The sequence below is a fragment of the Chrysemys picta genome, chromosome 21 (assembly GCF_011386835.1).
Source record: "Chrysemys picta bellii isolate R12L10 chromosome 21, ASM1138683v2, whole genome shotgun sequence".
Classification (NCBI taxonomy): Eukaryota; Metazoa; Chordata; order Testudines; family Emydidae; genus Chrysemys; species Chrysemys picta.
The window spans coordinates 4,891,401-4,914,407 of NC_088811.1; the positions used below are offsets into that span (position 1 = coordinate 4,891,401).

A 23,007-nucleotide genomic window follows, 5' to 3' on the forward strand; every position below is an offset into this window, starting at 1 on the left:
GCAGACAGTAAGGCACATTGACCCAGACCCTCCAAGATATTTAGGCTCCTAACTTTCATTGAAATCAGGGGCCTGAATACCTTTAAAAATCAATGGACATTAAATACCTTTGAGGATCTGGACCAGGGGCAAGCAACCTATGGCACACGAGCTGATTTTCAGTGGGACCCACACTGCCCGGGTCCTGGCCACCAGTCCGGGGGCCTCTGCATTTTAATTTTAAATGAAGCTTCTTAAACATTTTAAAAACCTTATTTACTTTACATACAACAATAGTTTAGTTATATATTATAGACTTATAGAAAGAGACCTTCTAAAAATGTTAAACTGTATTACTGGCACGCAAAACCTTAAATTAGAGTGAATAAATGAAGATTCGGCACACCACTTCTGAAAGGTTGCCGCCCCCTGATCTAGACCATATTGTTTAAGAGACTTGTTCCCTAGTCCCATAGGGACTCAGTGACAGAGTTAGGAATAGAACCCAGGTCTCCTGATTTCAGAGCCCCTGGTGCTAATCTCACTTGACCAGCGGGGACTTCAGAGTTTATGCAAACACACACTTGTTCTCAGAGACTCCTGTGGCAAGCAGCCATAGGCATGGCAGAGACACTCATACCATCCAGCAACCCCTGTTCCAGGTACTTGTGCATAGTAAATAAAAGACCAGACGACTCACCCCTGTCTCCTGTGCAGCTGCAAAGAAAAAGAAGCAATCTCATCAGAAAACAGGCTGGTGCATTTTGTATTAACGTGTTTCAGTATTAATATCCCCGGACTAAGTCCTGCCCTTAGACGCATGCACAGCTCTCTGCGATTCAGTGGGGCCATGCGTGTGAACATCTACAGAACATGGCCCCACTGTACTGTAACTGCGCTTTGCACTACACTTAGACGCATCTTGAGGAATCACCCCCTTGGGAGAGGAAGGTGGTTAGGTGACAATGCTAATCCAATGTGATTTTGGGCTCCAACAATGCTCGGCATTTATACAGCACCTAACCTCTAAGGATCTCAAAGAGTTTTGCAAAAGCAAACCACACAATCCTATAATGTGGGCATTATGTCAAACAGCTACACTATGGCACAGGGAAATTGAGCAATTAGCCAAAATTTACACCTCTGGTCATTGGCAGAGCTGAGAATATTATCCAGGCGTCCTGATTCCCAGTCCCCAGCTAGAACCAGTAAACAACGTTCTCTCTTGGACCTGAGAACATGTTCTTCTCTTGATGGATAAATGATGGGGCAAAACTGAGATGCTTATTTCTGAAGCAGTAGCAGGTTATGAGTAGAGCCCAAACTCCCATTCCATTAACATCACTGCTCCCCCAGCGAATGAAAAGGGAACTTTGTAAGCACGTATCAGATACAAGCCGGAAAGATCATCAGAAGGGGAGAACTTGTCCAGGTTGCTTGGAGAATGTGAACAGCTGGTATTTCTAGCCACTGGGGAATCTGGCCTGGGAAAAAGGCCAGTTTAGGACATGAGTTGGGGAGGGAGAGGATCCTCCGAAGCTGGGCAGGGGGCATGTCCACTGCAGCTGGGGCGATAGCACAGCACCCTGGCCTGGGACCAGCCAGTTCACCCCGTAAGTAGGTCAAATTTAGGGCCAGCAGATCCTGAAGGCATAGATTTAAAGAAGGCAGATTTCAACCAGGGGTGGCCAACTGGTGGCTCCGGAGCCACATGCGGCTCTTCAGAAGTTAATATGCGGCTCCTTGTATAGGCACCGACTCCGGGGCTGGAGCTACAGGCGCCAACTTTCCAATGTGCTGGGGGGGTGCTCACTGCTCAACCCCTGGCTCTGCCACAGGCCTTGCCCCAACTCCACCCCTTCCCACCCCCTCCCCTGAGCCTGCCGTTCCCTTGCTCCTCCCCACAGAGCCTCCTGCACGCCATGAAACAGCTGATCAGGAGGTGCGGAGAGGGAGGGGGAGGCGCTGATCGGCGGGGCTGCCGGTGGGCGGAAGGTGCTGGGAGCAGGGGGGCGCTGATGGGGGGGGGGGCGGGGGCTGCTGACGTATTACTGTGGCTCTTTGGCAATGTACATTAGTAAATTCTGGCTTGTTCTCAGGCTCAGGTTGACCACCCCGATTTAGACTCTTACAGGGATTCTCGGTTTGAAGAGGCAATTCCAGTTACAGGTTGGCATGTTCCAGGGTGAAACAAAGACCAATGTGCCAAGTACGAACTCTGCCAGTCTGACCCCTTTAGAGACCCTTTGACAGGTTTCACAGATCCCATGCTTTTCTGACTTACGTGTTCCGCCATCTTTTCTCTTCCTCCTCCTCCATAAAAAGAACGCTGTTCCAGCAAATGCAGATAAAAGTGAGAGAGCAAGGACAATTATCAATGCTATCGCTGTGGTAGAAAGGCCTCTTCGTACACAAATTGCATCAGAAGTGGCTGTCCCGGCCTTTTGTTCTCTCATCCCTTCCTCTTCACACCTAAGAAGGAGGAAGACATGTTATTAAACATGTCAGCATTTCCACAGCCTTCTCACTGTCTTGGTGACAATCATCCACTGAAGAGCAAACCCTAACTGAGCCGAAGGGCCAGATTCACCATTGCTCTACAGCCCCTTTGCACTGTTTGTGGGACAGACGGGCTGTGCGGTTGGGATGGGACCTCACCTGGTGCAGGTGGGCCACGGTGGCGCGGGGGGCAGGCCAGAGATGGATTGGCCCAGGGAGGGGGCATGGCCAGGGCAGTTCTGCACCCCATTAGTGGTCCCTAGGGGGTCATGGCTCCTGGTAGGCCTCAGAACTGACCTAGCCTGCGTCAGGGGCTGAACTGGCCCCCAGCTGCCCATGCCAAGGAGGCAGAAAAGTCTTTAGGACTTGGTAGATAATCGGAGGAGGAGCTGGTTTTCAAGTCTTTATATTTGCAAACCCTACCCGCTCCTGTGTGGCCATGGGGCTCTGGCCATGGAACTGAGGCTGTTACACTCATGGATGGCCAGTCCCAGTATGGCCCAGGGCCTGGTTCCACACAGTGTCTCCGCCATGTCACTGGGCTCTGTGCAGGGAGGATTTGGCAGAGAGGGCTGCAGTTGGAATCCACCAGCCATCCCATATCAAACAGCCCGGAGGTGAATCCAGCCCTCACGGAGAGCGTCCAGGGTACGGAAAGGGATTCCTGGGGAAAGGATTTCCCCACCACACAGCTCACAGCCCTACTGATTTAGGGTTACGTTTCTCAACTGCTGAACTTCAGGGCATCTCTAACCAGGTCTGATAGAGCCACAAAATTCAGGTACAAAAAAATAACAATGAATGAAAGGAGAGAACGCAGCGTGTAAAGTCAGTGCAAGGGAAAAGGCCATGTGTAATCAGAGTCACCTACCTGGTCCATGGCTGACAGGTGCGTAACATGTTGGTTGCTGAGAAGGTTCCTTCAGGGCAAACCTCACATACGTTGTCAAGGAATTCTGTGCCTATAAAAGAGGATGACATAACTGGATTATTTCCTGAATGTGGGGCCTAAAGGAGCTTTGATTTCAGAAAGGTCTCCATCCGCATCTCCCCACTCTCACCACCACCAGGTTGCAGAGCCATCTCGGTTCGATCAGGAGTCAGCACTTTAAGAATAGATCTGCGCTGGCGTTTTATTCCTGCCCTATACTTAAATCCGTCAGTACTCATAGAGCACAGGTACATGGGGGAAAATGCACCTCCTGCTGCCCCACATACCTGGGCTATTACAAGGGCCAACATCCCAAAGGAATAGTAAGATTCAAAATAATGGTGCCAAGTTGTGTAGTAGCACAAAAGCTGCAACAGAACACAGCAGTGAGGGGGTTAAATGCCCAAAGGACACTGATAAGGCATGAAGATAAGGCAGCTGGAATATGAAAATATTTAAGACTTATCCTGCCGTGATATCAATTCATGCTGGGATGTGGTCAGCGCTCACAAGCTAAGCAGGTGCTGGCTGGGAGACATGGGTGAAATCCTGGGTGAAATCCATCGTCTTCAGAGGGGCCAAGATTACACCCCAAAATGTGTCTGGAAGTGATGCTGCCACCTACTACTTTACTACTTCTACTCTAGGTGCCCAAACACTATGGTGATGGGTTATGTAAGTAGACAGATACACTGGTGCAAGGAGAAGCTGCGGTTCTGGCTGTGTACACATTTCCCACGTACACATCTCCTAACCAAATTCCGGTTTGAGGAATTATATTCCACTTACCTACATTCCTCTTGTATTTAACTGAATATAATATTCTTCACCTTTTGACCTAACCTGGTGCAAGGCTGTGAATTCTCAAATAGCTGCCTGCTTCCACCCCACGATGGCCACATTTCAGGGCTGGATGAAACGATCCCTGAATATAGCCTGGAGATAGTTTTATTACCTTTGGAAAGAACTTGGAACTGGAAATATAACAACTATCATAGGACACTATCATGGATATGAAGTTTTACTCTGAAGCCTCCAATTCCATATGGCCCTGGTAGGGGGAACGGGGAGCGGAGGAGGATGGGGCGGGCGGCACTTGGATTCTGGGACTTGGACTTGCAGACCTATGCGTATATTAGGTCGACTTACAGCCACCGCAGTAATTACCCCGGTGGTGCATGTCCACACTCCCCTCCTTGGGCCAGTGGGGCATGTCCTCACCAGGAAGGCTCCCACCAACCTCAGAGGGGCAGTGTGGGGAGCTGACAGCCCGGTCTCTCAGCTTTGCTGGCAGCTCTGTGCGAGGAGCCTGGCAGCCCCACAGGTTCCTGGGCTCCTGGCGGGCTGCCTCCCCCCATCCTCTGTTGACACTGACATAATGAGGTCCCTTCCTAGAGTGTCATTGTAAGGCGCCCGTTTGCTTTTTCCTCCACTTCTCTGCAACCTCCCTTTCTGTCGCAGTGTAGAAATGCTACTGAACAGCCTGGGTGATGTGTGAATGGAACAACAACACACACTCGGCTTCTCGCCAGCAGCTCCCATCCCAGGATCTCAAAGTGCGTTAAGCTCACATCACCCCCCTCAGTATCCACCTTCGGAAACACGCCTGGCTGGACAGTCAAGCTCATTAGTTATTAGAGCAAAGAACCGTGAGGTACTTTTGGTTAGTCTGGAACTCACGTGTGCCCTTGATCAAAAGCCTTAACAATGGACCATAGCCTGGATCCACACCCGCTCTCTCTGTAAAGGGACTTGTGTCTACAGCAGTGATGTACTCCAATGTAATTAATGGGGAAAAGGTGTTGCTGAACAAGTCTGTTGCACCTTGGGAGCTCCAAAGGCGGCATTGTTTGAAGAAAGGGGTGTGTTTAGCACACTTGTATTCCTAACAGAATTCTGTGCCCAAAAGTGTGCTTGAGGGAGCTCTGTTTGTACAAGCTGAAGCTGAACTCACACTGCACTCTGCTGCTGCATAGGTGGGCTGCCAACATGTGTGAGTACAAACCCACAGCCTCATGCAAATTGCTGCCTGCAAGAGCATCATGTGAGTGCCCAACGACACCAAGAAGAGTCTGAGCTCGTCACACCCTGTGACACACTTAACCTTGCCCCTGTATATTTCCTGCTCGCTTAGGAGGGAGATGGCAGCTTTGTGTCTGCCCTGGATGGTGAACATAACCCAGCTCTAGGGCAGGGCCCAGGGCAGGGAATAGCAATTCCAGAGTGGAGGACCCCCAGCAGCTCTCTCGCTCCCACGCCCCTGCCCCCCACGTATAGCGAGGGAGCTCCATCGTGAGCGCCTCTGCTGAGCGCAGCTGGGGCAGTGTGTGCCGGGGACAGAGGCCGTCAGGACCCAAACCATTTCTGTCTCTATAGGTCAAAGCCAATTCCTACATGCGACCAACAGGCAACTCCACTCCGTCAGCAGGCTGCAGCATTCTGCACAGACCTAAGGGGTGGCCCCGGGCAGAGCACAGGTCAGCAGAGACTCCTGCCTTGGGGAGAAGAGGTCAGAGGCGTCTGGCCAGGCCCAGATGGACAGAAGTTGGCCACAGCTGTTACCTGGGCATCCAGCTCAGCACAAGCTCTGACGCCACCCTGGGGCTGTGCAACGGCGTTACAAATGGCAGTCCCGCTCCCTCAGTGAGGGGGGCCATGTACAGCCCAGCCACTCTTCTGGCTGCTTCCCCAGCATCACCTCAGTCTCACCCGGATTGACTCTCAGCCAATTTGCCGTGCTCCAGATTCGTTCTGTGACTGCAGGGGTTTGCCTTGGTATTACAGAAGTTATGTTGCCTTACCAGGTATTTTCACCATAGAGCCAGGGAGGCAGATGGTGTAGGGACTACATATTTCACAGTCCAGGCCTGCTGGATGTGGGCAGAAATCCCCCGGGACACAGCCGCACACGGTGTTCTTCGTATACGTGCATTTTTCTTTTATCATCAGTCGGGCTCCTAAAGGAAAGTTACATGCATCACAAATACATTTACACGGGAACTAAACAGAGCAGATACAAAAATTAATGTGCACCCCCAGTCCTTGCTGATCCATGATACAGGGCACAGGAGCTAGAGGGGTTTGTTATGATGACTCCATTTTACAAGTGTTGCCATGTAAACAGAACCACCTGGAGCCTGATTCTCTGCTGCCCTGCACCTTGTGTTGTATTTACATCTGTACAAAGGGTGCATGCAAAATGCTACCAAATCAGCGTTCTCTACTCAGCTGCAATTCAGATCGTGCTTTGCACCCACTCTGCATTCATCTGCACGGGTGTGAATAATGACAAAGGCGGTGGAGAATCAGGCTCCCAGTAGCCACATATAAAGGACCACAACCTCCAGTCTAGTTGGCCACTGGAGGAGCAGTCCACTGTAGTGGGATTTTGGAGTGGTCATAACACCTGCTACACAACCCGTCCTCCTGGCTGCCCAACGGATCCCCATGTGCTCGGACGGCCTTTGGGGCCATAGGCATCTGATGTAAACTAGAGCAGCCTGCAGGCTGCTCTAATTCATGCTGGTGACCAGGCCCTGATGGCCCCAGGAGCAGAGGAGCACAATGGTTTCTTACTGTCACTCATGTCACTCCCGCCTCCTGAGGTACGTGCGTGTTCCTCAGCCACTGCTCAGGATCTGGGATCTGAAAGGGAAGGTTATAACCTCTCCCGTCTACAATCCAGATCCTGAGGGTGCAGAGCTGCTGCTCTAGGACAAAGGACACCATGTGAAATGTTTGATTATAATTATTGTTTATTGTGTTTGTTCTACTTCTGCTAAATCTAGAGATCCACTTTCCCCCTGAGAAGAATCTCCCGGGATGATTCCACAGCCCTTAATCAGTGGAAGATGTGCGACTGAAGCCCATGCACTGTGCCAGAAATCTCCACTTCAGTGATTTGCCCAAGATTGCAAGGAACTCAGTAAGAGAACTGTGAGCAAAACCCAGGACTCTTGACTTCCAGTCCTGTGCCCAAACAACTAGGCTGCTTTTGTAGATGTGGGCTGGGGGAGACAACTCAGAAAAAAAAATAATTAAAATCCATCTCCCCCCCCCCCCCCCCCCCCCCGGACAGCTTCCTTACCTGCATCGCAGACTTTACATCTCATGCACTCTTTTAGGCCATTGGGATGCTCTGTATATGTGTCGTCCACACAGGGCATGCATGTTGTGCTGACATTTTGTGTACAATGTTTGAACACCCTGCTCCCTAAAGCAAACAAAACAATTAGCTCCTGTGTAAACCAGGCTAATATATTTAATGCATTAATACAGAGATTGCAAAGGCGGGTAATTATGCATAACAAATGCACACACTATGTGTGTGGATTTTACATGTTGCACACACTACCATGAGAAATAAAAGGTAAATGTCTCAGAACTAGATTGCCAGAAATGAAATCCTCTATTTCTGCACAACACAGGTACAGCACAGACAGAAACAATCTCATAACTCACACCCCTCCCTTATCAGTAGGATTCCTAGTACAGTCGTGCTTAGACTCTGTGTAACGGACATAGGACCTTTGAAAATGCGTGTGTCCCCACTGTGCCCAGTCAGGATCGTAGCCCTTTAAAAGATGCAGGTCTGAGTATTGTAGTTCCTCCTAGGGGGATGGAGAATCCTCAGGTGAAGCCAGTGACAGGAGGGATCACATGACCAGAAAGCGGCAGGGGACTAAGGAAGTCAGGTGACTGCCTGTGGCCAGTCCTATAGGACTATAAGAGGTAGATTGAGAGGTGAGGGGCTGGGGCAGTGCTGGTGTCCACAGCAGCCGGATGGACAGCTGCCTGGGGCAGGGCAGTGGCTGGGGTGGGACGGGCAGAGGTCCCTGTGCAGAGGAAAGGTCAGTAGGATCCCGATACAAGGGGACTGTGAGGGTCTGGGGAAGGGCTCGGGGATCCCGGATGCAGGGCAAAGGGTGAATACAATGAATCCTCTAATGGGAACAAGCCAACAGTCAGTACTGGAGTGACAGAAGCCGAGTGCAAGAGCCGGAGGGTAAAGTAGGGTTGTAGTCGAGCTCTCCAAGAGGAGGCCGGACAATTGGACTCTCTAGGGAAGGGTCATGATTTTAAAGAAGCAATCATATATACCTACCAGCACTGCACAGGGGACAGCATTCACCATTTATTTCATATTCGCCGGGGTAGCACTGTGGAGCTTCCGAATGAGGTAGTTGTGTTACCAAGAAAATGACAAAAATCTTTAGGGAAGAAGAGAAGTTTCTGAATCACATCATGCAGGCTCAAAAGCAGACAAGGAGCAGCTGGTAGCACTGTGACACTGACTAGCCTCCCCAAGCCCGCAAGCACATTCAATGGAGAGCATAATGATGAACAAGATGATAATGATGTTGCCTAGAAATGTTACCAGCGCTATTACTTATACAAGTTTATTATCATATTTTGTTTTACCCTTTAAGGTATTGCTGTGATGCTTTGAGGTCACAAAGAAATCCAATTTTATCTCTTGAAATAATACATTCAACTAACAGAAACAAATGCAAATTTCAAAGTGGTCATTTTAAAGTGTTGATGGTGTCACTGTTTATCCCCGTTTCTGTGGTAACAGCACCACTTGACAGCTCCACATCATACCTCATCTTAAAGTAGACATACAAAGCTTTCAAATGATGTGTGATGTGTATTTATAGAGAGAGACTACATTAAGATAGGCGAACGGCAGACACCTCCAATTTGGTTATCAGCCCCCTACTTCGCCATTTCCTCACTAGCACTCTCCACATTCTGGGTCAAACTCTGCTCTCGTTTAAACCTGGAATAGTTCTACTGACATTAGTCTGGCTAGAATCCAGCCTTTACAGCCTTGGGACATGATCCTCCATCCCTGACTCATGGCAGTGCTCAGCTCAGTGTGGGTCTAATCACGTGCATCACAATGATGGGGTTCGATTCATAGACTGTGACCTTTGACATTTCAGCTAAAGCCGCTTTCTGTTATGATTTTTCTAAATCCAGAAGCCTGGGGGATACCCTGTTAGCCACTTGGAAATCATTTTCCTTTTGTCCCCAGTATATTCTCTTTCCCTTTTACCCATGGTGCATTTCTCTGAGTTCTTGGAATACAGCTGAACTTAGCGCCAGTTTCAGTTTACACTGTGACACCCAAAATGGAAGGACTGAAATATGATTGGCCATAGAAAGCCCCAAACTGAGACCCAGCAACACAGCTTCCGTGTGGGCCAAGCGTTATTCCCTGTGCTGGCCTGTTCCACACGTCCATACAACAGAGGACACCCTGGGAGGAAACAGCAGATACAAAACAACAAACTATGGGGCTAGAGCAGCAGCGGATTCAATACAACGCACCACAACGAGCTACTGTCCATTTAGAATCCTCAAACATTTCCCCATTCAAAGAGCAACTTTGGGGGTAGGATTGTTTGTTTGTTTTTTTAATCAGTCCGTTAAAAAAAACTTCTGCCAATCTACATAATGAAAAGTCAATCCACTTAGACCCCCCCAAGCTCCAGGCTGAGTATCAGCTGATGAGAACAAACCAAAATCTCCCAGGGGTATTTTTTCCTACTAAATTAAGGAGGAAAAATTATATTTTCAATATTCATTTGTGTTGTTCTTTGCTGTCTCCACCAGATGGAGCCCAACAGCTTCTAAATGCAGAGAGATTTTCTCGAATAAGGAGTAAACAACCCAAACCCCGGCGGGGGAAGGGCGGGTAGTTCGCGTTAGTAAAAAGGATACATGTAAAAAATTCTGCTTCCTGCGATCTTATTAAATCACAGTAGATTCCCACAATCCCTTCCCTAACGCCCCCACCCCCACCCATGCACCCCCAAACCCCCAGTGTCTCTGCTGGGCAGGGCCGATCTCGTTGGCTCCATTTTATTTCAGGAGCTTTTGGGATCCACTTACCCGGAGCATGGACCTGAGACCAGCCCGCAGAGCCTGTCTGTGCCGGTCCCCGCTGGGCATCGAGTCTCTGCCCGCTACAGCGCAGCGCGGCCCCAGGTCCGATCAGTGACAAGCTGCGGGTGCCCCCGCCCTGTCCTGGGGTGTCCGCCCCATGGGTCCCCCGCGCCCTTCCCCGGAGCTCCCGGCCGCCAGCAGGACACAAGCCCACAGTCCTGCTCCGGATCCGGCTCCAATCCAGGCCCGACGGCCCAGCAACAGCTGCAAGAGACCAGCTCGGAACCAGACCAGCTCGAGACAAAGTGAAAGTGAATGATGGAAGCGGGCGGGGACTCTCCCAATAGGCTGCGCTTTAGGGCTATATTGTTAGAGGGAGAGAGTATGCCCTTGTGCAGAGGAGAGGTGGCCCGGGGCAGGGAGTCAGTATTTTGTTTACAAGCAGAGGCCGGGTGATTAAAATCAGAAAGGGCTGGTGATTAAATGAAGGATATGGAAGTTTAGCCTGCAAAAGAGGAATCCCTCCATGGAGGTGGAGAGAGGGAGGAGGGGTTGTTTTAGGGGGAACACAAGCAGGGGATTCACAAAAAAATACAGCAAAGCACAGAGCCTAGGTTGCATTCAGAAAAGGGGGAGATTTGGGGGTGTAGGTGAAAAGACGGGGTCAGACCCAGGGAAGGGCTAACAGTGTGTAGAGAAAAGCAGAAGATGCACTTGCATCTGAAGAAGTGAGGTTCTTACCCACGAAAGCTTATGCACCCAATACTTATGTTAGTCTTAAAGGTGCCACAGGACCCTCTGTTGCTTTTTACAGATTCAGACTAACACGGCTACCCCTCTGATACTTGACAGCGTGTAGAGAGGTTCCCACATCTACCCTGATTGAATTGGCCTCATTACCATTGACCTCACACTTGGTAAGGCAACTCCCATCTTTTTACCTGTCTACTGTATTTTTCACTCCATGCATTCGATGAAGTGGGCAGTAGCCCACAAAAGTTTATGCCCAAATACATTTGTTAGTCTCGAAGGTGTCACGAGGACGCCTTGTTGTTTTCACTCTACCTGTGGTAGTTATGTGGCCTCATCACCATAGTATCTGAGGCTGCGCCTCACAACGTCTAACCGATTTCTCCTCCCAGTCCCTCGGCGAAGTAGAGCAGTGCTGTTATCCCATTGTACAGGTGGGGCACTGAGGCACACACAGACTAAAGGCCAGATTTTCAAATGAGGCACCTCATGAGATTTTCAAATGCACTTAGAAGATTTGGTGCTTTATAAACCCCACTAGAGATCTAACTGCACCTTTGGGTGCCTAAAAACCTTTGAAATTCTGTCCTTAAAGCACTGGCCTGGGGTGGGGTCAGACAGAAGTCCATGGCGGGAGTAGAACCCAGGCCTTTCGGGGCTAGCTCCCTATCCAGTGATTCTGATAGATGAGAGCAAAACCAAGGTGGCCAGTTCTCTGAGACTCCAGTAAATGGTCCCAGGATGGATACCATGGTTGACAGCATGAAAAGCAGCACAGAGGTTAGGAAGGAGGGAGAATGAGAGTCAGCAGAGAGGAGATCGCTTAACTTCCAAGGGGTGGCAGGTTCTGCCCCAGTCTGGGTTGTAGAGCAATGGCTGCTGTACAATTTTATATTTTAACTGAAAACCATTTTGTTCAGAATTTGAGAAAAGGAAGGAATGAGGAAGGGTTGTATGAGTATCAGATGTGTTTGTGCCACAAATTCTTAGGATTTCAGCTGTATTCGGGTCAATTCCAGAACAAACAGAAACTGTATCCACAAAGTCCATAAAGTTGATGATTGTTGTCATGATTTGCATTATTCACTGAATAATTATCTTCATATAAAAACATACCTGCTTTTCTCCAGCAAATACACAGCCTGGTACCCCAACAATGGGTTGGATACTCTGCCTAGCAACAAGTCTCATCTAATCAATCGAAAAATCATATTCTGTTCAACCTCTTCTGCCAATTACAGTGACAGAGGAAGAGTGGTTGTTGACCTGGCAAGAGGGTCACTCAATCAAATCAATCTCGGTCTGTAATGGCCCACTCTCTAACCACTTCAAAAGTTATTTTTTCTCCCTTAGTATCCTGCTATTAATTGATTTATTTTGTTAGACTGACCTCACACTTGGTAAAGCAACCCCTCCTTTAAATTAAATTTATGGAGATATCCTATCTCCTGGAACTGGAAGGGACCTTGAAAGGTCATCAAGTCCAGCCTGCTGCCTTCACTAGCAGGAACAAGTACTGATTTTGCCCCAGATCCCTAAATGGCCCCCTCAAGGATTGAACTCACAACCCTAGGTTTAGCAGGCCAATGCTCAAACCACCGAGCTAGCCCTCCCCTTTCATGTATTTATACCTGCTCCTGTATTTTCACTCCATGCATCTGATGAAGTGGGTTCTAACCCACAAAAGTTTATGCCCAAATACATTTGTTAGTCTCTAAGGTGCCACAAGGACTCCTCGTTACTCTTGCTCAATCACAAAAATACATCAATGGGAAAAATCAGGCTGGGCCCACCCACACTGCTATCCTGCCTAGCAATGCCTCACTAAGTGGCTAAGGCCCAGTTTAAAAAAAAGAATTTAGCCCATCAGGAAGGGAAGTCGGGTGATTGACAGACCAATATTAGCCCCTTGTGGAGGGCAGGTTTCAAGCCTTTTCCCTGACTCTGGGATGAGTTGCAGACCCAGAGACTCACTGAGTTGTAGTGGATGAGTCAGGGGGCCTCAGGCCCTGGGAAGGTATTTAGTCTTCCCCCCACTCTATGGAACACAAGCGCCTCTTCCCTACCTTTAAGACTCCTCATAATGCAGCTTTTCCCTACTTGTCTGCTCCTGTATCTCACTGCATCGCCCCCAGCATCCCCAGGCCTCCCACAATGGCAGCCTCCATCACCCATTCATCTGCCTCTCCCACAAGCACCTTGGCTCTTTCTTCCCCGGTTCACTTGTGCCTGGTTCATCGCTTCAGACTAATCGAAAAGGCCACAGCACTCTCCTTCAAATCCCTTCGCGAGACCCACTTCTACCATAATGCCACAGAATAATAACAGTGCTTAACTATATTAATGAATGAAGTTTCACAACCCTTGTTCTTCCCATTGACAGGAAAGTTGCTCTGGGGTGAATGTGACTTCACTATCTTCTTCTTTCATACACATCACAAATCGATATCTAGATTGTCCAGCCCTTTGACTGCTGCTTTATCAAGGGTAGCAAGATGGTGCAGTCCACCCTCCAATCTTCACTATAAAAACGGTTTAGCTTTATTTCCAACCATACTTCTTACCTAGGATTTTATCTTACCCATAGAGAAGGTTCAAAGCAAATCTGATTAACAAGAGATAGTAAATGTGCAGATTTAATGTAGGATGAAATATTATAGAATCATAGAATATCAGGGTTGGAAGGGACCTCAGGAGGTCACTTAGTCCAACCCCCTGCTCAAAGCAGGACCAATCCCCAACTAAATCATCCCAGCCAGGGCTTTGTCAAGCCTGACCTTAAAAACCTCTAAGGAAGGAGATTCCACCACCTCCCTAGGTAACCCATTCCAGTGCTTCACCACCCTCCTAGTAAAAAAGTGTTTCCTAATATCCAACCTAAACCTCCCCCACTGCAACTTGAAACCATTACTCCTTGTTTGGTCATCTGCTACCACTGAGAACAGTTTAGATCCATCCTCTTTGGAACCCCCTTTCAGGTAATTGAAAGCAGCTATCAAATCCCCCCTCATTCTTCTCTTCTGCAGACTAAACAATCCCAGTTCCCTCAGCCTCTCCTCATAAGTCATGTGTTCCAGCCCCCAATCATTTTTGTTGCCCTCTGCTGGACTCTTTCCAATTTTTCCACATCCTTCTTGTAGTGTAGGGCCCAAAACTGAACACAGTACTCCAGATGAGGCCTCACCAATGTCGAATAGAGGGGAATGATCACGTCCCTCCATCTGCTGGCAATGCCCCTACTTATACAGCCCAAAATGCCAATAGCCTTCTTGGCAACAAGGGCACACTGTTGACTCATATCCAGCTTCTTGTCCACTGTAACCCCTAGATCCTTTTCTGCAGAACTGCTGCCTAGCCATTCGGTCCCCAGTCTGTAGCAGTGCATAGGATTCTTCCGTCCTAAGTGCAGGACTCTGCACTTGTCCTTGTTGAACCTCATCAGGTTTCTTTTGGCTCAATCCTCTAATTTGTCTAGGTCCCTCTGTATCCTATCCCTACCTTCCAGTGTATCTACCACTCCTCCCAGTTTAGGGTCATCTGCAAACTTGCTGAGAGTGCAGTCCACGACATCCTCCAGATCATTAATGAAGATATTGAACAAAACCGGCCCCAGGACCAAACCTTGGGGCACTCCACTTGATACCGGCTACCAACTAGACATGGAGCCATTGATCACCACCCGTTGAGCCCGATGATCTAGCCAGCTTTCTATCCACCTTATAGTCGATTCATCCAGCCCATACTTCTTTAACTTGGTGTCAAGAATACCGTGGGAGACCGTATCAAAAGCTTTGCTAAAGTCAAGGAATAACACATCCACTGCTTTCCCCTCATCCACAGACCCAGTTACCTCATCATAGAAGGCAATTAGGTTAGTCAGGTATGACTTGCCCTTGGTGAATCCATGCTGACTGTTCCTGATCACTTTCCTCTCCTCTAAGTGCTTCAGAATTGATTCCTTGAGGACCTGCTCCATGATTTTTCCAGGGACTGAGGTGAGGCTGACTGGTCTGTAGTTCCCCGGATCCTCCTTCTTCCCTTTTTTAAAGATGGGCACTACATTAGCCTTTTTCCAGTCATCTGGGACCTCCCCCGATCGCCATGAGTTTTCAAAGATAATGGCCAATGGCTCTGCAATCACATCCGCCAACTCCCTTTAGCACCCTTGGATGCAGTGCATCCGGCCCCATGGAGTTGTGCTCATCCAGCTTTTCTAAATAGTCCTGAACCACTTCTTTCTCTACAGAGGGCTGCTCACTTCCTCCCCATGCTGTGTTGCCCAGTGCAGCAGTCTGGGAGCTGACCTTGTTCGTAAAGACAGAGGCTAAAAAAGCATTGAGTACATTAGCTTTTTCCACATTCTCTGCCACTAGGTTGCCTCCCTCATTCAGTAAGGGGCCCGCACTTTCCTTGACTTTTTATTAAGAGCTAATATTTACAGCAATGCAACATTTCTGTCCCCACCCTCTCTTGCCCTGTTATAAAATGAAAGCTATGTATAAAAAACATTTTGATTATGTGGTCATCTGGTCCAATATAGTCAGAAGAGCAACTGGTCCCGTAGAGATTCCTGGATACCAGGCAAGTGTTTGTGGCTGGAAAGCCCCGTGTGATATGTGAGTGGGAACTTTCAAACACTGTAATGAATAAATGGAATTTTAAGTGTAGTCACTGAATGAAACCAAGGCTATGTTACACTTGCAGAGTTTTTGTGCTGTCAGTTTCACCGGTGATAGGGAACCGGTGAAAGAAAAGTGCTGATTCCTGTACTCAGTTACTTCCACAAGCATCAGAGAGTGTTTACATTTGCAGCACTTCCATCGCCCATGACAGCAGCGCACTGAGGGCAGCTATCCCACTATAGCTCTTCTGGGAGGGGCTGCATGAGCATAGGTGTCCCAGCGGCGGATCGTTTGCTCTATAAAGCATCCATGGTCACTTGGCCAGATGAGCACTTGCAAACAAAACAGGATGGGGAGTTTCAAAGTTCCCAGGGCTTTACAGGGAGAGGGGCGGACGTCTGCTTATCTGGGCTCAGAGCAGCACAGCTGCTGGCCAGAGTGATCGCCCTAGGCACTGTGGGATACCCTGGAGGCTAAAAGCTGTTTACACAGGAAGAACATGTCTCCACTTGCATCTCACGTGGAGGTGGTTTTCTGTTTGCTGTGAAACTTCTGTCATTGGCAAGTGTAGACGCTCCCAAGGTTTTTGTGTAAAACAGGGACTTTTTATGCTTTAAATGGCAAGTGTAGACATAGCCCAAGAGCCCAGAGTCTGCAGACATTCCACCTAACAATGTGTCCATGAGGAAGGCTTCAGCATAACAGGCCTTAGTCAGACAAACTCAAGTTGATGATGATCGCTGAAATTCAATGAAGATGAATCTTCCAAAACTCTGATCAATTATCTAACCTTGATCATTCAGCTTTTTCTAAAGTAGCCCAGATCCTTCAGCTGGTAGCCATTTGCCTTAGCTCTGCCTGTGTTTCTCCTATTCCACGTGTAGACAGAACAATGGCTTTCTTTCTTTCCCCACTGTTCTTGCCTTTGTTTGTTCCTGAGTAGGACTGTTATCAGTCCCATTCTCTGTAGGCTGCATCGAAGTTCTCTCATCTTGTACTTTTGACTCATCCTTTAAAATATGACAAAGTCAAACAAAGACATTATGAACATTCAGTTACTAACCATCAAATGGCTGGTACATTTACCTATCACTGCTAGAGTTCTCTTTCTTAGAGTTTGTTTTCTAATTCATTACGATGAAGTATTATAATACTTATTAACGTTGTTCCCCACTTAGAACAAAAGTGTAAGTTATACTGTCTGGCATAATTTTTTCCTATAAAAAGTGTCCAGTTTGTTGGACGGATCTTAAGACTTTGTAACTAGCTAATTTCACATCATCTTAAACTGTGTAATGCCATAAAAATATAGATAAACCCGGCATAAAACAGCAACTTTTCTAGAAATATACATTTCCAAACCAAATATGCTGAAAGGTAGACAAGGTACGTAAGGTAATATATTTTCTTGAACCAACTTGTGTTGATGGAAGAGAAGCTTTTGAGCTTCCCAGAGCTCTCCTTCCAGGGTGTAACAGCTAAAGGTGGGACAGATTGTTAAGCATAAGCGGTTAACACATGTTGCAATAAACCATTTAAACAAAGTGGGCAATTAACACCTCTGCAAGTCAGAGGACAAAGCAGGGTTAGTAGGTTACAAACGGTTGTAATGACTGGTACAACCGGTGTCTCTGCGGAGTCCATGATTTAGGGCTAGTCTACACAGGCAACGGTGAAGCACTGCTATGGCAGCGCTTTAATGTGACTTGTGTGGTCGCGGCAGAGCGCTGGGAGAGAGCTCTTCCAGTACTCTAAAAAACCCACCTCCACAAGGGGTGTAGCTACCAGCCAGTGTAGACAAGCCCTTAGTATCTAGCAGAGTTATGAATTTAAGGGAAAGTCTACACTTAAACAGCTGCACCTGAGCTGCTGTAGCGCTTTAGTGAAGACACTACTACGCCAATGGGAGAGCTTCTATGCACAGCCCAGGGAATTGGCTCTGTTGCTTTCAGGGCCTTGCACAGCCACAGGGTATGAATGTGTAAGTGTGGGGGGAAGAGTCAAGTCTTTGGTATCCCCTAAGGTAGGTATTTTTCCCATTTTACCAATGCAGAAAGTAAGGCATAATTACCCAGATCCTCCAAGATATTTAGGCTCCAAACTTCCATCGAAATCAGGAACCTAAATACCTTTAAAATCAGTGGACATTAAGAGCCTAAATACTTTTGAGGATCTGGACCATAATGTTTAAGTGACTTGCTCCAAAGTCACATAGAGAGAGACACACACACACACACTTGCGGCAAGCAGACATAGCCATGGCAGAGACACTCAAGCAAACCCCTGCTCCAGGTGCTTGTGCATAGTAAATAAAAGACCAGACAACTCACCCCTGTCTCCTGTGAAGCTGCAAAGAAAAAGGAATCTCGTCAGAAAACAGTCTGGTGCATTTTGTATTTGTGTTTCTGTATTAATGTCTCAGGGCCAAGTCCTGCCCTTAGACGCACGTACAGCTCTCTGCGATTCAGTGGGGCCATGTGGGTGCACATCCACAGAACATGGCCCCACTGGTGGCTTTGCACTACACTTAGCAGCATCTTGAGGAATCACCCCGCTGGGAGAGGAAGGTGGTTATGTGACAATGTTAATCCAATGTGATTTTGGGCTCTAACGATGCTTTGTATTGATACAGCTCCTAACCACTAAGGATCTCAAAGAGTTTTGCAAACAGCAAACCACACAACCCTATAAGGGGGCATTATGTCAAACAGCTACACTGGCACAGGGAAATTGAGCGATTTGCAAAAATTCACACCTCTGGTCATTGGCAGAGCTGAGAATATTATCCAGGAGTCCTGATTCCCAGTCCCCAATTAGAACCAGTAAACAAGGTTCTCTCTTGGACCTGAGAACATGTTCTTCTCTTGGTGGACAAATGATGGGGCAAAACTCAGATGCTGATTTCTGCAGCAGTAGCAGGTTATGAGTAGAGCCCAAACTCCCGTTCCATTAACATCACTGCTCCCCCAGCGAATAAAAAGGGAACTTTCTAAGCACGTATCAGATACAAGCGGGAAAGATCATAAGCAGGGGAGAACTGGTCGAGGTTGCTTGGAGAATGTGAACAGCTGGTATTTTCAGCCACTGCAGAACCTGGGAAAAAGGCCAGTTTTGGCCATGAGTTGGGGAGGGAGAGGATCTTCCGAAGCTGGGCAGGGGGCATATCCACTGCAGCTGGTGCGATAGCACAGAACCCTGGCCTGGGACCAGCCAGTTTATCCCATAAAATAGGTCAAATTTAGGGCTAGCGGATCTTAAATGCAACCCTTTAAAGAAGAGAGATTTAGACTCTCACAGGGATTCTCAGTTTGAAGAGGCAATTCCAGTTACAGGTTGGCATGTTCCAGGGTGAAACAAAGACCAATGTGCCAAATACGAACTCTGCCAGTCTGACCCCTTTAGAGACCATTTGACAGGTTTCACAGGTCCCATGCTTTTCTGACTTACGTGTTAACCCATATTTCCTCCTCTTCTTCCACCAAAAAAAGTACATTGTTCCAGCAAATGCAGATAAAAGTGAGAGAGCAAGGACTATTATCACTGCTATCACTGTGGTAGAAAGGCCTCTTTGTACACAAACTGCATCAGAAGTGGCTGTCCCGGCCTTTTGTTCTGTCATCCCTTCCTCTTCACACCTAAGATGAAGGAAGACATGTTATTAAATGTGTCAGCGTATCCACAGCCTTCTCACAGTCTCGGTACACCCGTCATTCCACCAGGTGGATTCCTTAATATAGTGGATCAAATATGATAAAACCCCATCCAGATTGTGGGCATGATCCTGCAGGCTCTGGACAGGCCAAACTCCCACTCATTTCAAGGCTGCAGGATTGGGCCCTTTGAGCGGTAGATGCTTGCACATTGGAAAATTAAGTTATAAGGGCCCAAATTGTTAACAGAACATAGGATTAGACTGAAAAATACAAAGACAAGAAATTCACTGTACTGACCACAGAAGTTTTTACCTGCCCACACCTCAGCGTAGGAGTCTGTGTTTTCAATGCTAGTGTCACTGAGGTACGTACCCAAGCAGCACAGGAAGTGGTGCTCCCACTCTGACTTGGGAACGCCTCAGACAATCATCCATTGCAGAGCAAACCCTAAGTGAGCCGAAGGGCCAGATTCACCATTGCTCTACAGCTTCTTTGCACTGTTTGTGGGACAGATGGGCTGTGCGGTTGGGATGGAACCTCACCTGGTACAGGTGGGCCATGGTGGTGCGGGGGGCAGGCCAGAGATGGATTGGCCCAGGGAGGGGGCATGGCCAGGGCAGTTCTGCACCCCATTAGTGGCCCCAAGGGGCCATGGCCACTGGTAGGCCTCAGAATTGACCTAGCCTGTGTCAGGGACTGAACTGGCCCCCAGCTGCCCATGCCAAGGAGGCAGAAAGGTCTTTAGGACTTGGTGGATAATCAAAGGAGGAGCTGGTTTTCAACTCTTAATTCTAACATGTGCCATGTGTATTTGTAATCTGTGTTCTGTAAAGGGCGAACCCTGCCTGCTCCTGTGTGGCCATGGCGCTCTGGCCATGGAACTGGGGCTGTTACACTGCATGGGTGGCCAGTCCCAGTATGGCCCAGGGCCTGGTTCCACACAGTGTCTCCGCCATGTCACTGGGCTCTGTGCAGAGAGGATCTGGCAGAGGGGGCTGCAGTTGGAATCCACCGGCCATCCCATGTCACAGTTATAAACAGCCCCGAGGTGAATCCAGCCCTCACAGAGAGTGCCCAGAGTACGGAAAGGGATTCCTGGGGGAAGGATTTCCCCACCACACAGCTCACAGCCCTACTGATTTAGGGTTACGTTTCCCAGCTGCTGAACTTCAGGGCATCTCTAACCAGGTCTGATAGAGCCGCAAAATTCAAGTACAAAGAAATAACAATGAATGAAAGGAGAGAACGCAGCGTGTAAAGTCAGTGCAAGGGAAAAGGCCATGTGTAGTCAGAGTCACCTACCTGGTCCATGGCTGACAGGCGCGTGACATGTTGGTTGCTGAGAAGGTTCCATCAGGGCAAACCTCACATACGTTGTCAAGGAATTCTGTGCCTATAAAAGAGGATGACATAACTGGATTCTTTCCTGAACGTGGGGCCTAAGGGAACTTTGAATTTAGAAAGGTCTCCATCCGCATCTCCTCACTGTCACCACCACCACCACCATGTTGCACAGCCATCTCCGTCAGTTCAGGAGTTAGCACTTTAAGAATACAGCTGCGCTGGTGTTTTATTCCTGCCCCGTACTTAAATCCATCAGTACTCATAGAGCACAGGTACATGGGGGAAAATGCACCTCCTGCTGCCCCACATACCTGGGCCATTACAAGGGCCAACATCCCAAAGGAACGGTAAGACTCAATAATGGCGCCACGTTGTGTAATAGCACAAAAGCTGCAACAGAACATAGCAGGGGTGGGGGGCACTCGGGTTTTGGGACTTGGACTTGCAGACCTATGGATATATTAGGTCGACTTACAGCCACCGCAGTAAGTGCCCTTGTGGTGCATGTCCACACTCCCCTCCTTGGGCCAGTGGGGCATGTCCTCACCAGGAGGGCTTCCACCGATCTCAGAGGGGCAGTGTGGGGAGCTGAGAGCCTGGTCTCCCAGCTCTGCTGGCAGCTCTGTGCAAAGAGCCTGGCTGCCCCACAGGTTCCTGGGCTCCTGGCAGGCTGCCTCACCCCATTCCCTGTTGACACTGACATAATGAGGTCCCTTCCTAGAGTGTCATTGTAAGGCGCCCGTTTGCCTTTTCCTGCACTTCTCTGCAACCTCCCTTTCAGTCGCAGTGTAGAAATGCTACTGAACAGCCTGGGTGATGTGTGAATGGAACAACAACACACATTCGGCTTCTTAACAGCAGCTTCCATCCCAGTACCTCAAAGTGCGTTAAGCTCACATCACCCCACTCAGTATCCACCTTCAGAAACACGCCTGGCTGGACAGTCAAACTCATTAGTTATTAGAGCGAAGAACCGTGAGGTATTTTTGGTTAGTCTGGAACTCACATGTGCCCTTGATCAAAAGCCTTAACAATGGACCCTTGCCTGGATCCACACCCAGTCTCTGTAAAGGGACTTATGTGTCTACAGCAGTGATGTACTCCAGTGTAATTAACGGAGATTCTGCACCAGTAGAAAAGGTGTTGCTGAACAAATCTGTTTTGCACCTTGGGAGCTCCAAAAGGGATGTGTTTAGCACACTTGTCTTACTAACAGAATTCTGTGCCCAAAAACGTGCTTGAGGGAGCTCTGTTTGTACAAGCGGAAGCTGAACTCACACTGCACTTTGCTGCTGCGTAGGTGGGCTGCCAACATGTGTGAGTACAAACCCACGGCCTCATGCAAATTGCTGCCTGCAAGAGCATCATGTGAGTGTCCAACGACACCCAGAGGAGTCTGAGCTCGTCACACCCTGTGACACACTTACCCTCGCCCCTGTATATTTCATGCTTGTTTAGGAGGGAGATGTCCTGGAAGATGAACATGGCCCAGCTCTAGGGCAGGGCCCAGGGCAGGGAATAGCAATTTCAGAGTGGAGGAACCCCAGTGCTTCCTCACTTTCACGCCCCTGCCCCCTATGTATATTGAGGGAGCTCCATCGTGAGCGCCTCTGCTGAGCCCAGCTGGGGCCGTGTGCGCCGGGGCCAGAGGCCGTCAGGACCCAAACCATTTCTGTCTCTATAGGTCAAAGCCAATTCCTACATGCGACCAACAGGCAACTCCGCTCCGTCAGCAGGCTGCAGCATTCTGCACAGGCCTAAGGGGTGGCCCCGGGCAGAGCACAGGTCAGCAGAGATTCCTGCCTTGGGGAGAAGAGGTCAGAGGCGTCTGGCCAGGCCCAGATGGACAGAAGTTGGCCACAGCTGTTACCTGGGCATCCAGTTAGCACAAGCTCTGACGCCACCCTGGAGCTGTGCAAGGGCGTTACAAATGGCAGTCCCGCTCCCTCAGTGAGGGGGGCCCATGTACAGCCCAGCCACTCTTCCGGCTGCTTCCCCAGCATCACCTCAGTCTCACCCTGATTGACTCTCAGCCAGTTTGCCCTGCTCCAGATTCGTTCTGTGACTGCAGGGGTTTGCCTTGGTATTACAGAAGTTATGTTGCCTTACCAGGTTCTTCCACCATATAGCCAGGGGGGCAGATGGTGGAGCGACTACACATTTCACAGTCCAGGCCTGCAATGTGCCTGCAGAAATCCCCCGGGGCACAGCCGCACACGGTGTTCTTCGTATACGTGCATTTTTCTTTTGTCACCAGTCTGGCTCCTAAAGGAAAGTTACATGCATCACAAATACCTTTACACAGGAACTAAACAGAGCAGATACAAAAATTAAT

The 23,007-nt window shown here is 48.8% G+C and overlaps 2 protein-coding genes across 4 annotated transcripts in view; both read right to left on the bottom strand.

Annotated features, from left to right (window-relative positions):
* LOC101933968 (tumor necrosis factor receptor superfamily member 14) overlaps positions 1 to 13,575 on the bottom strand; it is a 76,709-nt gene extending 63,134 nt beyond the window's left edge. For both annotated transcript variants that reach the window (XR_010594249.1, XM_065575182.1), the window contains exons 1-7: positions 10,310 to 13,575; positions 8,514 to 8,619; positions 7,497 to 7,622; positions 6,211 to 6,366; positions 3,350 to 3,440; positions 2,264 to 2,451; positions 680 to 696 (exon numbers count right to left, since the gene is read on the bottom strand). Coding sequence is in view for 1 of the 2 variants with exons in the window: in XM_065575182.1 (XP_065431254.1) it covers positions 680 to 696; positions 2,264 to 2,451; positions 3,350 to 3,440; positions 6,211 to 6,366; positions 7,497 to 7,622; positions 8,514 to 8,619; positions 10,310 to 10,369 (744 nt within the window). In the remaining variant the exon portion in view is untranslated. The remainder of the gene's footprint in view (positions 1 to 679; positions 697 to 2,263; positions 2,452 to 3,349; positions 3,441 to 6,210; positions 6,367 to 7,496; positions 7,623 to 8,513; positions 8,620 to 10,309) is intronic.
* A 1,883-nt stretch (positions 13,576 to 15,458) lies between these two features.
* The window catches only part of LOC101933419 (tumor necrosis factor receptor superfamily member 14-like), a 78,110-nt gene continuing 70,561 nt past the window's right edge, over positions 15,459 to 23,007 (bottom strand). For both annotated transcript variants that reach the window (XM_065575185.1, XM_065575184.1), the window contains 5 exons: positions 22,782 to 22,937; positions 20,631 to 20,721; positions 19,123 to 19,310; positions 18,006 to 18,022; positions 15,459 to 16,685 (listed from right to left, as the gene is read on the bottom strand). In XM_065575185.1, coding sequence (XP_065431257.1) covers positions 16,545 to 16,685; positions 18,006 to 18,022; positions 19,123 to 19,310; positions 20,631 to 20,721; positions 22,782 to 22,937 — 593 coding nt within the window. In that variant the 3' untranslated portion in view covers positions 15,459 to 16,544. The remainder of the gene's footprint in view (positions 16,686 to 18,005; positions 18,023 to 19,122; positions 19,311 to 20,630; positions 20,722 to 22,781; positions 22,938 to 23,007) is intronic.